Below are 13,452 nucleotides of genomic sequence, written 5' to 3'. Positions count from 1 at the left end.
TTTGATATAAAACTGTGGTAAAACTCAGGTACTGATGCTGCACCAATATGTTAGTTGCGCACAAGTTTTCAAGTTCAAATGAAAAAGCATTAAACCTTTAGAGGTACAATAAGCTGTTTCACATGCAGGGTCCCTGTTGTTTAAAACCTTAGCTAAAGTGTAGTGTAGCGTAAGAAAACACAGTCTAAATAAAATGACAATCCTTATTTTTACTTGCTTTTTGAACATGCCTTAGCTACGGTAGCATAATGCTCTGCTGTTTTTGCTTTAAAAATGTATGCCCACAGTTTACACCAAAACACACCGCAGAGTTTACTTGGAATTTATTTATGGTGAATCTCTTGAGTCACCATGTGCTTCCAGCGAGCTCTGGGTCAGCTGTGATGAAGGCAGATCTTTCTTACCCTCTTTCCTGTGATGTGGTGCTGAGTCATCAGGGACTTGAACACAGTAGGTCTTCCTGGTCTGGATCCCCCCTCCACACAGAATACTGATGTTAGCTAGCCGCCGGTCCTGCTGGCTCAGTAGAGGAAGGATGCGACATTCTCCCCAGTCAGTGGTCCTCCACATGTACCTAACAGAGCGCACACAGACACGCAAACACATTTGCAATGCAAACAATCAAACAGCAGTTAAAGTGAGTCGCTGCTGGAGTTGCTGTTTAGTGCGTCTTAGGAAGTATAACGGAGTATCACGACTGTGTATGTACAGACACAAAGCTGCAATCCATCCATCCAATCCAAACAACCGAATGGATTAAAAAAGGCAAAGTATCAGTATACACGTATCAGTGGCACTTGTTTCAGAAAAGCCACACAAAGCAAAAGAAAGATTAGCAAGAGCAGTCTCTGGCGAGAGAGGAGGAGGAGGAGGGAGGAGGCATGATTATTTTGATTTCAAAACTTCAAAACAAATGTTTGGTTTCAACTGTGAAAAATGCAGCCGTGCATAAAGCAATATTATTGGAGGGGTTTACCAGAATAACAGCCTGTAGTAATCTATCAAATGCTTAATTTCCGTAATGACTTTTCCCTAATCATGAAAATCCTCTGCTCACAGGCACTCTGTGTAGATTTAGTGAATGAAAGAAAATCTACCAGCAGGGGAAATAATTCTCTATTGATTACTTTGTTTACTGCATGTAATATTAGGCAAAATTTTTTAGCTCAAACGCTCAAAGGTTCAGTCAGACACTGTTTATCATCCATGTCATGTCCATTGGGTCAGGAACTCCCAAAAGAACATGAGGTTATTATAACTGCCACAAGATAATTGAGGTAATGGCAAAATGCACAAAGCAATTCAGTGGTGAAATCATGAATATTTGCATCCTCTTGGCTTCCACTCATAATTGCTCAGGTGAAAATTCTCCGGGAAGCAAAATTAAAAATCATTATTTGGTTTCAGACTTTGACATTTTGTGCATAAACATCTGCATCATGAGATTGTAAGTGAACAGAGTGTTTGTGAGCTGTAAAAACCATCAGTGTTAAGAACTACCTGGGGCAGCTTGGAAGTAAATCTCCTATGATGTTGCAAGCTTCTTTTTCCTCAAGGGCGGGACATCGTTTGCCCCCTCGGACTGGGATCCGGGTCATGATCCGGGACCGGACGCGGTAACCAGGAGACAGGTCGGTGGACCGGCAGGTCTTAGAGCATGGACTCCACGACGACCAGTCAGATGTCTGACAGTCTTTGGGCATCACACACGCCTGGAAGGTCAAGGGGGAGTTGTCCTTGGTACAGAGACTGCACATTGAGGAGAAAAAAGAAAAGTTTGAGAAAATAGTACAATTGTGACACATTAAAGCAACTTTATTTCATAATATAACCTTTGTAACGTGATCACAGTTTGAGAGCAGAGTTGAGCAGAAGAGTTACAGATGTTTGGTACACTACAGTATTATACGTCATACTAAAACAGGTCTCAGACATAAATTTCAACCTTTACAAAGAGTACAAAGAGCTGATATGCTCACTTAAAGATATGGAACACGTGCATTAGCCATGTAATTACAGCTCCTATTGTTTAATTTGGACAATTTAATTAGTTAGGTTATTAAGATGTGAGTACAATGCTCATTTTAGAATTTTACTTTGTAATTAGACTGTAATTAGAAAAGCAGAATGAGGCAGAACTCAGGTGGGAAATCCATATTCAAAAGCTTCTTAGTAAATACCATGCTAATCAGGCACTGTACTGTAAATGGTCCCTTCACATTCAAACCAGAGAGGAAGTGAACCCTGTGTGCCTCGTCGGGGATAAAAAACACGCGAGTATCAAACACATAACAAGATACCAAATTTTAAGCCCCTTCATCCAAACGGCATGGGACGAACAAAACTCCACACATCAAAGCTGGCGCGGTGCTTAATTCCGCCGCCGCTCGGCTTTTATGTGGCTGCGCACAATCGCAATGTGACAGTAAATGTAAAAGGAACGTCAGACAGTAAAAACACACCATTCCAACAAGATGGCTTTAAGTGGATACCGTAGATTTCATGAATGGCAGTCAACAGTTAGTTGAATGAGTTAGCCAGTAGTGTCACTTTACACCAAGTAGATGGAATAGTGGCATTTAGTCAATATAATACACATGCAATGATTTTTCGCTCTTTTAGAAGAAAGCATGAGATGGAATGCTGATTATTTCTGCATGTGTAGGTATTGATATGTGTGTGTGTGTGTGTGTGAGTAATTGCTTGGCTTTTGTGTGTGCACATGCAGAAAAATCCATTCCTATCAAATCCAAATACCAGGGTTAGCTCCGACAGCAGGGACAGGGGGGGAGCAGCACTTGACATTTACCACAATAGTGCCTCACCACCATGCTAATATGCTGGAGAAACACCAGCTCGCACATAATCTTGTAATAATTGAATAAATAACCGGCATCGATAAAAGCCATTTTGTTTCAGTGGATACACCTCCGCATGAAGCAAATGACCCACTGGGATCGTGAGGGGGATGACCATTGATCACGTCCCTGTCTTGTTACGAAACAGTACGAGTGTGGAGGAGCCATGAAAACAATCAACTGCATTAGAACTATTTCACCTGCCGCCCACGCTCAGCCACTGAGCACCTTTTACAACTCACCTCATATGCTACAGCAGTGGAAGAAGAGATTAATGGAAGACAAATCCAGTTATCTGTACAGGTCTATTCCCCCAGACAACTATAACCCAGCTGTTTTCACACAGCCACCTCGCTGTCATTATAATCTCTGACTTATCTTCAGAAACGCCATAATTTTCACTGTGTATTCATGTATTCCCCTCAGGTTCACCTTTATTCTCGCTCTGTGAAAGGCGCAGGACCTTGCCGCACTTGTGATTGGCTTACCTCAGCATTGCATTCTTGCCGTCGGTCCGTGTGCAGCGGACTTGCCTTGTCTGGTATCCCACCTCCAGTTCCCATGACATGGGGTAGTTGTGCACATGAGGATGGTGGTGGTGGTGATGGTGGTGGTGGGAGTGGTGTTGAGAGGCCTGTGTGTGCAATGTGACCGTGTTGTTCTCATTGGAGCTGGTGCTGAAGTCCACGGTGGTCCTACCACTTAACAGGACATCCTTGTGATGGGGAAGCCTGCACTCACTCCAGGCCCCTACTTTAAGGCTGTACTGGTACTCGCCCTCCCCAGCAGTGCAGTCGACAGGGTTAGAGCAAGTCCTGGTCTCTGTCAGGTTGGGGCAGTTTGCACCTCCGTACATTGGTGTGGTCAGGACATCTCGAGTCCGGTGCTGCAGGCCAGCTCCGCAGGATTTGCTGCAACTTGACCAGGAGGTGAAGGCTGAAACTACACAGTCCTGGGGGCAGGGGATGAGACACGCCTGCTCCACAGGTGGTTTCTGGGAAAAGAACTCACATATCCGCGAGGTGACTGTGGTCCGGTTTGAAGTGCGTACACAGTGGACTTTACGCCTCTGGACGCCATGCTGTGCTGTAATGCACTCGGCCGTCCTCAGCGTGAACTCGTTGGCAAAGAAAGGGGCGAGAACACAGCCCCCCCAGTCCGACACCTCCCACTCAAAGAGATCCTGGTGCCAGTCGCACACCTTAAAGCAGTGTCGCTGGCTTTCTGGCTTGTCCATGTGCTGGCAGTGGGTGTGGTGGGTAGTCCAGCCCTCCATGTGGACGCACCATATCGTCCTCGTCTGAACCCCGCCAGAGCCACAGTCCTCCCCGATACAGTGGCCCCACTGGCCTGCAACAGAGAACAGACACACAAACAGGGCATTTTCATTAAAACCTGGAGATTTAGAAAAAAGAAAAAAAAAGATTTAAATAGCAGCTATCCGGCAGCTTGCAATCTAGCACAATTCAAGGCCATTCATTTAACCTCCGTGATTGCTTTATTCATGAACTGAGGAAGAAAGGAACACAAAGTAATCAAACCACTAGCAGCCATCAATATTTAAAAAAAATACGCGCTTAGTTTCTCAGTCACAAATTACTAGATTCACAAGGGTTCTTGATCAATATCTTAGGCTAAGACGTAGCCAGCTGTGGAACCAGACTTGCTGTTCGGTGTCGCTACTGCTATCATGTTGCTGAGCTGCAAAATTTTAGTAGTCTTAAGACTTAAAGCTTGTTTTTCATTTTAATGATCAGTTCATTTGAACTCAATAAAAGTACCTCAACAGTGAGAGAATCTTGTCTGCAAAGAGGAGAAGATTTTCATAGATAACACACAGTATTGATTTTTATTAAAAATAACCCAAACCAACCAAGGACATGTTTGGTATTTTGCTGTGGTCTGACTCTTTGCTTGCAGCACACTGGAGATTTGAGTTATCTCAATGTGCATTACCATTGCTGGCTGGAATAATACACGAAAACAATCAGGACCTGTCTTTAAAAGGAATTTCAGCAGTAAAAGAATTTCTGTCTGCAAAAGAGAGGAAATTTATAATTACGTGATGCTGCCTTTTATCGAGTAAATTCTCAGTGTACACGGCGAGAATCCAAAGCCAGAGAGAAACACAATTTTCTTCTTGTATGTTGTAGCTTTAGGAACTGTTAACAACCTCACAGTTCAACAAGGGCAATTGGCAAACGTGCTTAATTATGGCTCATATTTCACAGGTTCTTACAACTGACTCAGTCAATGCCTGACAGATCCGTTACAAAGTTCAAAAACAGGGTAAGTGGTGAATTCACAGTTGATTTGATAAGCTAATCCTTTTGTCACAACAGCTGCTTCAAAAATACACATTCCACCTGAATAAACTGTTCTGAAATGTAGCTCTAATCTATTCTCTGGCTATATTTTCATATAAGAAAGTTTAAACCTAAGTATTGTGGACACAAAGTCATGTGATCAGTCATGTTGATATTCAAAGTTCAGGGCCACAAAGTCCTGTTTCCGCTCCTCATGAAAACTCTCAGCCCAGTAAATTTCATGCAGCTGCGTTGTGAAAGACAGACGCAACTTTGTTTTCAGGCATCATATCTGAGTGATGATGTGGTTGATCCCTGCTGCGTCAAACAAAACCGCATTTGGCTGACACGCCGCACAACAGTCATTTTCCACCTCTGACAACCAGTGGAAAGTGAAAGCGCTCAGAGGTGGTCAGAGAGGGAGCAAAATTGCTGATACCTCTCTCCCATTGTGCAAACTTGCATGGGCATCAAATTGCAGCTTAAAATGTGATGCTTGCATGAATTCAAGCTGACCACAGCCTCCGTTTCTGCGAAGAGGGGAGCTCCAGACTCTTCACAGCCACCTTCAAGTCTACAGATGATGTGATACTCAGTGAAAGCTCCATTTTGAATATAACTTTAGCTATTTCAGCTGATGCGGTCTGTCTGAAAAGAGGAGAAAGCTGTTTTATTTATTCATATGTGTTAAATTAGAATTAAAGTGGCGGATAGAGGAAGGTGTCACAGTGTTGCCGCCTCACAGCAATGAGGTTGAAGTCAACAGGCTGGCTGTGTGGAGTTTGGTGTGCATTAAATGTTGCTGTGAGTAGCTTTCAGACTGTTCCTGCACAAGCTGCTCCCTTCACTTCCTTCTGCTGTAAAAGATATAACACAAACCGATGCTGAAAACAGCTGTCATCATGAGCAGCCAATCACAGGCTTTCTAACAAGAGGTTGATCTCTGCAGCCTATTAAATGAAGCTTAGCAAAAGTTCAGGCAGGAATCTCTTTGCAGATGCCCCCGAAGTCACCCTGCACAGCTTCCTGCTACCTCTAAGCTACACAAGCTCATCCATCCAATCACGACCTGACACGCTCACCTTTAGCCAATCATCTGTAAGCTGTCAAACTTTAACCATGTTCTCTCTCACTGCTGTCATTCAGCTGCATGTCAGCACCGTGATGTTCTTGTGACCCACCTCCACCCCTCCACAACCTCAACTGTGGATGACTGGCCATCTTCAGTCAAACCGTCCAATCAGAGGTTTCCTCCTCATTAAGTTTTTCCAGCATCCGGCTCCATTCACTTCATCACCAGCAGTTTTGAGGCTTCGAAGGGGAGTTTCCCCCATATTGGAAGCTCCTAATCTGCAGGACCGCTTCCCATGATGATCTACTTCCTGCTGGGGTGTAAACGCCAAACTATATTTCTTATATTAACAATAAATTTAATCTTTTTTCAAATTTCTCCATCTCATTCGAGACCCCCTACTGCACTGTTTCCTTGGTTGCTTCTTTTATGAAGTGGATTGCTCTCATTGGCTGTTCCTTTTATTGAAGACTTGTCCAAGACTCTAAATCAGGTCTACTGTCTGGATTTCAATATGTTCTGAAATCAACATCAGAATCTCCCATGATACAGTGATCCACACTGTGTCTGCCGGGTGTGTGGATTAAGGTTATTAAAAAGAATAATTAAATTGCAATTTTATAAAATGCTAAATTAATTTGTGATTCATAAAAAAGCCAATCCAAAAAACAGACCCGTGCCCTGTTAATTTAGTTTTTGACCTTTTGTCCTCATTTTCAAAAGACATGAATCAGGAAAGAAAAAAAATGAAATCAATTTGCTGATGCGATGTGATTATCCACATCGGCCACGTTCACTTCTCATCCAGTTATTTTGCCACATGCTATGAAAAGGATAATTTGATTCAATTCTTCTAATTGGAATTAAATTGATGTAATAATGAGATCCTACTGCTTCCTAAATTGCTTTCGAATGACAACTCGCTGAAACTGTTTTATGTCTTTTCGTGCCTCAGAAGTCTGTTGCTAACACTTCGTTCCCTGGCCAATCATCGACAGCGCTGCTTTGGAGCTCCTGCTTTCTGCTTAAGGGGGCAATATTTCAAACTGCTGAATTGTTTCATAGCTCATCGAAGCACATCATTGAGTTTATTCATCCTGACTTTGCAACGTTAATGGGGACTTACAGTCATTATGTTCATATGATCTTTTTGTCTGAGGAACACATCAATGACAAAGCTCAAGGGTTAAGAAATCACAATGATTCCATTTTATTACTTTAATTCAAAAAGAGTATTTTTTACAATGGGAAGGAGATAAATGACTCATCCATTGGTTTAATGAACTAGGTAGAACATGCAAATAAACATAAAGAGGTGCAGTAATGAGACCATGACCATCTTTGTGTGACACAATGTGAAACACACTGAGGCTATTCAAGCTGATGCATATGTAGTATGCAGTGCAGTGATACTGTCACAAAAATTATTATCATCCTTTTATCGTCATTCACACTGCAGCTAAATGTGTTCAAGATCAGACCTTTTCTCTCACACAAATGTTTGGCACAAGCAGCAAAGAGCCCTGTTTTTAAATTCCAATCCAGATCACATGGGTATGTGGAACAAAATACGACCCGCAAACTGTAGTTTTTCTGTGTTGCCACGACTGTGTGCAAATGTACTATTTACCATTTTGCAGGATTCTGTAGTTCAGTCCATCCTCACCAGAAAAACGACCACATAGGGTGACTGTGCAAGTAAGTCATGGCCCACATTTACAGTAGGCTGCGACCTCCAGTGGGCGTAGTGATTATAATAAGTGATGTATAAAAAGCAAGAAAGTCCACATATGGAGGTAGGTGGGTGGATGGATGGGTCAAACAAACAGAACTTTCACCCAGGAGGAACCAGGAGAAACGGAAAGTCAGTGTTGAGTATTTTTAACTTACATGCCATAAAGCACGTGACAGTAATGTTTTTAACCCAAACCGTGATCTTTTCGTAAACCTAACCGAGTAGTTTTGTTGCCTAAACCAAAGCAAAGTGTGAGCCTTACGATGTTAAAAACATGACGACGATGGTCTGGCTCCACCTTTACCACAGAAACAGCAATCGATTTATTCAATCTTTCAGGTATGAGGATGCGTTGGGTAATTTTTGCTTTCTGACAGCATTAACATGGAGGACAGCAACAGACAAAAACCCAGAGACAGCCAGCTTCACTGGAGACACAGTGGATTGATTTGGGACGGGATGGACGTCCCCTGGGGAAGGGGCCATAGATACCCTGTGACTGATACTACAGTGTTGCATGGTTGTCAGACTTCCTCAGAGGTGTAGCACTGTATATGTCAGCAGTGCTGAATGCAGCACACTATTAAACTAACATAACTATTGAGCTTTATGGGGAGAGAGCTCTATTGAGAGGTCAAATCATAGGCAATCGAAGGGGAACATATTTGGTTACATTAGCTTTTATAAACAAAAGGCCATTTGAAAATGAAGGCTTGCTATTCAATACTGTCTAAATTGAAAATGAGCTGCATAAATCATGAGGCCAAACAAAAACAGCTGAAATTAGAAACATAGGCATGTGCCCACAATGGGGCCGCTTGGGTATGAAATATTTTTATTGCCTCTGCCCATTTACAAGTCCATGCATTGCCAAAAGTGGAGCTACACCAATAAATGTGCACTTTAAACAACAATCAGTTCAGATTCTCACTGTAGCATGTGCCACTGACCACCCTGCATATTTCCACTCATATTTTGTGTTTTTTCATGCATTTTTAGGCCGCAGCATGTTGTGTTAAACTGAACAAACAGGATTTTGCTTCACTTTGAATTGATAGTTTGAGCTCTGGCTTAACATGGTGTGATGCCCTGCCAGGCTATTTGTTTACAACCTCAGAGACGCTTAAAGCACTTTGAAGAGGAGAGACATGTTGTTTCTGTCAGAGGGGGAGAAGAGGCCACGCAAGATCACTCGCAGGTGTGGAAACACCAATGTAAATGAAAACATTTTGATCAGACACATCAGACAGAAGATATCAGTCAAATTTTATTTTAAAAGGTGGAGCCATAACCCCACTTCCAGCTTTCCTGCTCTGTAATGGGCTTAAAGAGATGTTCTCAATTCAGTCAGAGCTGACAAGACCAAAAAAAAATCTTATGTGGGTTACACCCTAAAATAGACATGAAAAGCCCTCCACAAAAATAAGATATGAGAGGCAATTCACAGCTGAGCTTAAAGACCTTCAGTGTCAACACTGTACAGCTGAGTGCACTGCTCCTGTGGTCAGTGATGGCACTCTTTCCTGATAACTACTCTTTCATCAGCATGAACGCCTTTGCTCAATGGTGCAGTTTTCACACTGTGCCAGGATATGTGTGTGTGATTTATGGAGGTGTGATTGGGAGTGATTCCGCTGCCAGGGGAGCCAGCTAACACAAGCACTAGTTCATCTCCAAAGCTCTGAATAATCACTCTCTCGATCTGTCAGCATCAGCATCTGTCAGCCCCTCAGGAGGAACCAGTCACCCACAGCTCCTTCATTCCTGTCGCACTTAGTCGCCTTGCTTGCACCTCCGGGGGGCTCTGGTACCCCCGGGGGCCTCTGCTATATTTACTATTCCATTTGTGTCCTGGTAAAAGAAAAAAAAAGGACTTGGTAAGAGGCTCAACAGACTTCAAAACCTTACAGGAAAAGACAGAAATTAAATTTAGCCAGCGTGGCGTGACTGAATACGCATTCTCTCTTTCAGCAGTGTTCAGTTCAACCCTTAAGTTGAACAAATGATAGCAAAGCTCCACGACAATAACAAGTAACACAACAAAAGAAATCTCCACTATGCCCTGAAACCAGACAGCCAGAGACAGAGAAGAAGCAAACAACACAACAGTAAACTGTCGTTTAAACGGCAGCGAGTGGCGCTCCGTCGAGAGAAAACTGCACTCACCACTGTTAAATCTTTTGCCTCTCTGCTCCCTTTGAATTCATTTGGTAAAAGCATCACTGGGTCAGGTCAGTAAAGTAAAGATGTACAGGATCTTGGTACTCAACTGTCCAACTTCATGCAACCATTTTGGGGCAGTTAATGTGCAAAACTTACTGGTGCAACTTTAGGCTACACCCAAACAGCTGGACACCCAAAGATGCTTCTCTATAACTACTTGAACAGAACAGCAGTGCCACACTTTTAATTACATGCTGAGATTAATTTGGTGATTTAAAACATATTTTTCTGTCTATGCCGCAGCTTTTTGTCCATTTTCTTCGCCAACATCTGCTGCGTTTACCCTCCATCCGTCTCCAGCCACTCCGCCTTGAGTTAAGTTTGACTGTTTGGATACATGCATCTTTTGTCACAACACTTTTTAATTAAATGATACCTATGCCACTGAGCCTCATTATGCACAGAGCCATCCCCCATGCCACACTTCCATCATTTGTAATTTATGAGCAGCGAGGTGCATCCTCAATTACAACATTCATATATGCAAAAATTCATCAGATTATCATCAGGCAGTCAATCCATCTCCAGAAGGCCTGAATCAGCCTTTTTCCACCAAGTGTTTGTGTTGCAGGTTATAAGGAAATTTATAAAATGTGAGCAGAAGGAGTTTAAAAAAAAAAAAAGATGGCTGGAGGACAATTCACAAGCAAATGAAGTGACAAAAAAACACTTATCACCAGCAGCTAAAAAAAATGTGCGATAATTAAAAGAATGATCAGCGACTGAGAGAAGTTTGACCTTCCTGCTTGAATATAAATCATACATTTCCATAACCGCTCAATAAGTGAATCCATTATAGTATTTGTGTTTTGGCTTGACAATGAGATACATATTGCAGCCTGCATTATCCCAAGGCTAAGCATCAAATGCAGCTTCAATATCCCACACTAATGAATTACATACCCCGGGGCAGCAATACTATACACATGGCCCCAATGGGCTTTTGCTATAATTTAGTATTCAGCCCTACAGCACCAGTGCCAGACATACTTGAATGCCTAATCACTAACTGAATGGCCAGCAGTATAAACAAAACACCACTAACACATGTCGTGCCCATTGAGTGATGTAATCCCCATTTGGGCCAATCAGTAACTAACCAAATAAGCACTGTAATGGAAACCCCTCTTCAGCCAAACAGTGTCATTTTGAAATGCCAAAGGGTTGCAGTTCCTTCCATTAATGACAATCTGATTAGCGTCTGAGATATTACTTGTGATAAACGGACAGACAAGCCTGATTTCACCAGGTGTGTACTGCAGAAACCATGCGAGCTCTGCCCTGATTAATCTCAAATCAATATTGCAGTAGATCATTAAGACGATCATTTTAATAACAGCATGAAGACTTCTAAGAAAATAATCAATCTTCAGTCGGTTTTAGCGTGATTCCTTGAGTAAGAGGCGAGGACAGCATTTATATTGCAGAGCAGTCAAACGCCACGGTGAGGTGGATCCACGAGGAAAAACAGAGGTCATAAGGAAGCGATGCCCTCTCTGATATATTCACTTTCTGTTTTTCAGGGATATTTCCCTCTTCAGCCAGAGCAAAACAAATAACACAGTGCTGCGAGCAGCTGCATGTATATGCCAATGATTCATATTTATATGACATCATAGAAGGCTGCGATTCAGCAGCTTTTGATGTAACCAAGCAATGATCTGGTTCCTGTGTCACGCTGACTGTCACTGCACAAACACAATGATAGTGATACAACCGAGCATCCAAAAATCAACCACAGCAGAGGACTGGCAGCAGCAGAAGCTCAATACAGCACATTCATTCATTCATTCAACCTTTATTCGTACTGGAGACATCACTGAGGGCTGACCCTCATTTACAATGACGTTGGGTCAATTACAAAGTCAACAAAAAGGGAAAAAAAAAACAACAGTAAAGGGATAAGGGACTAACAAAAACAGCCTGACAACAACATGCACGCCGGCTCCTTCTGCGTCATTTCATGCCATCACGAAAAAGATCCTGGGCCAAGTCAGTATAGGTTACCTAGTGACGGGATGTAGTGAAGGAGGTAGGTTCTGAGTAAAATTGGTGGGGTTTTTTCTGATTTGTCGCTTTAATACTTTTAGATAACACCTTACTCTCAAGGGGAACTGCTGATACCTGTTGAAGTGGTGACACTGCACACGACTTTATTAGCTGCTAAGGTTATATAGCTGCATTGGGAGCTTGTTTAAAACATGTCTGATTGCTCCTATTACCTCCCCTGTCAGACTCAAGTTGTAAATCAATCGACTAGCTGTGTAAAATGCCATCATAACTGAAAGGCGTAATGTCCAAAACTGTAACATGCTGGTATCCAATTATGTGCAATGTCACGTCAGCAGATCACAGCAGGGCAGGTTTTTCGATGCTTGGGTTCGACAATAAGTCCTACGCCTGTGACATTTTAGTTTTTCCTCATGGTGATCCTGGCATGTCCCGCTGTCTCGCTAAGTATGCTCATGGTCAGCTCTAAACAGGACGACTTCTCCCTGAAATCAATCTTTGGCTGTTCTATTAACTGGCCTTGGGAGACTCGGGAGTTCATCTACAAAGCAGATATTGTGTTTCCTCTAAGATGGCGTTCATACATATTGATTCCACTTTGATTTTAGGCCGGAAAACCCCTCCAGGGGCTTCTCTGACAATCAATGTGTTTACACTTATAAATGCCACAGTACTTTAATACATGAAGCCTACAGCGGGGGCCAGCCAGAGGTGTGCTGTACCTCTGCGGTGATCAGAATCTTTTTCCGTGTAATTGCTTGTCTCATGTGGTCTCCTCAAGTCTCTGCACCAGGCCGTGTAGAGGTGACACATAATTGGATAGGATGTCATTCACTCCTCTGTCTCACTGTCTTCCGCTGACCTGGGATTTCTCTCCCGTAAGCACAGGAGCAGAACTAATGGCCATATCTACAGGCAGCAACCTGAGGAAAGACCCTGGTGTATTGATAACGCAGGTAACAGGGGCCAGAGATAAAGTGACAACTGTATCTGTGGCAATGCGGCACAGTCCGTATGATATATCTGCTGATTATTCTATAACAAAAAATCAAAGTCAGCAGTGAAATTCTGGGAAATGCTAAGGGATCTTTATCCCTGGAAATCTTAACATGTCTTCATGCCTGAACGACTGAATAGGTTCACTGCCAATGACTCGCATAACGACATACATGACCCTTGGAGAGTAGCAGCATCGGGGTTACCGTACGTGCAACAACATGTGATAAAGTTTCCTTTGGTTTAAGCACA

General features: G+C 42.8%; 1 protein-coding gene across 1 annotated transcript in view; it reads right to left on the bottom strand.

Moving 5' to 3' along the window:
• thsd7ba (thrombospondin, type I, domain containing 7Ba) overlaps window positions 1–13,452 on the bottom strand; it is a 128,492-nt gene that overhangs the window by 89,680 nt on the left and 25,360 nt on the right. The window contains exons 2-4 of the mRNA XM_041950863.1: window positions 3,347–4,208; window positions 1,501–1,749; window positions 405–574 (exon numbers count right to left, since the gene is read on the bottom strand). Coding sequence (XP_041806797.1) covers window positions 405–574; window positions 1,501–1,749; window positions 3,347–4,208 — 1,281 coding nt within the window. The remainder of the gene's footprint in view (window positions 1–404; window positions 575–1,500; window positions 1,750–3,346; window positions 4,209–13,452) is intronic.

This window comes from Chelmon rostratus, chromosome 13, assembly GCF_017976325.1.
Source record: "Chelmon rostratus isolate fCheRos1 chromosome 13, fCheRos1.pri, whole genome shotgun sequence".
Taxonomy (NCBI): Eukaryota; Metazoa; Chordata; class Actinopteri; order Chaetodontiformes; family Chaetodontidae; genus Chelmon; species Chelmon rostratus.
This window is presented reverse-complemented; position numbering and strand designations above follow the sequence as displayed.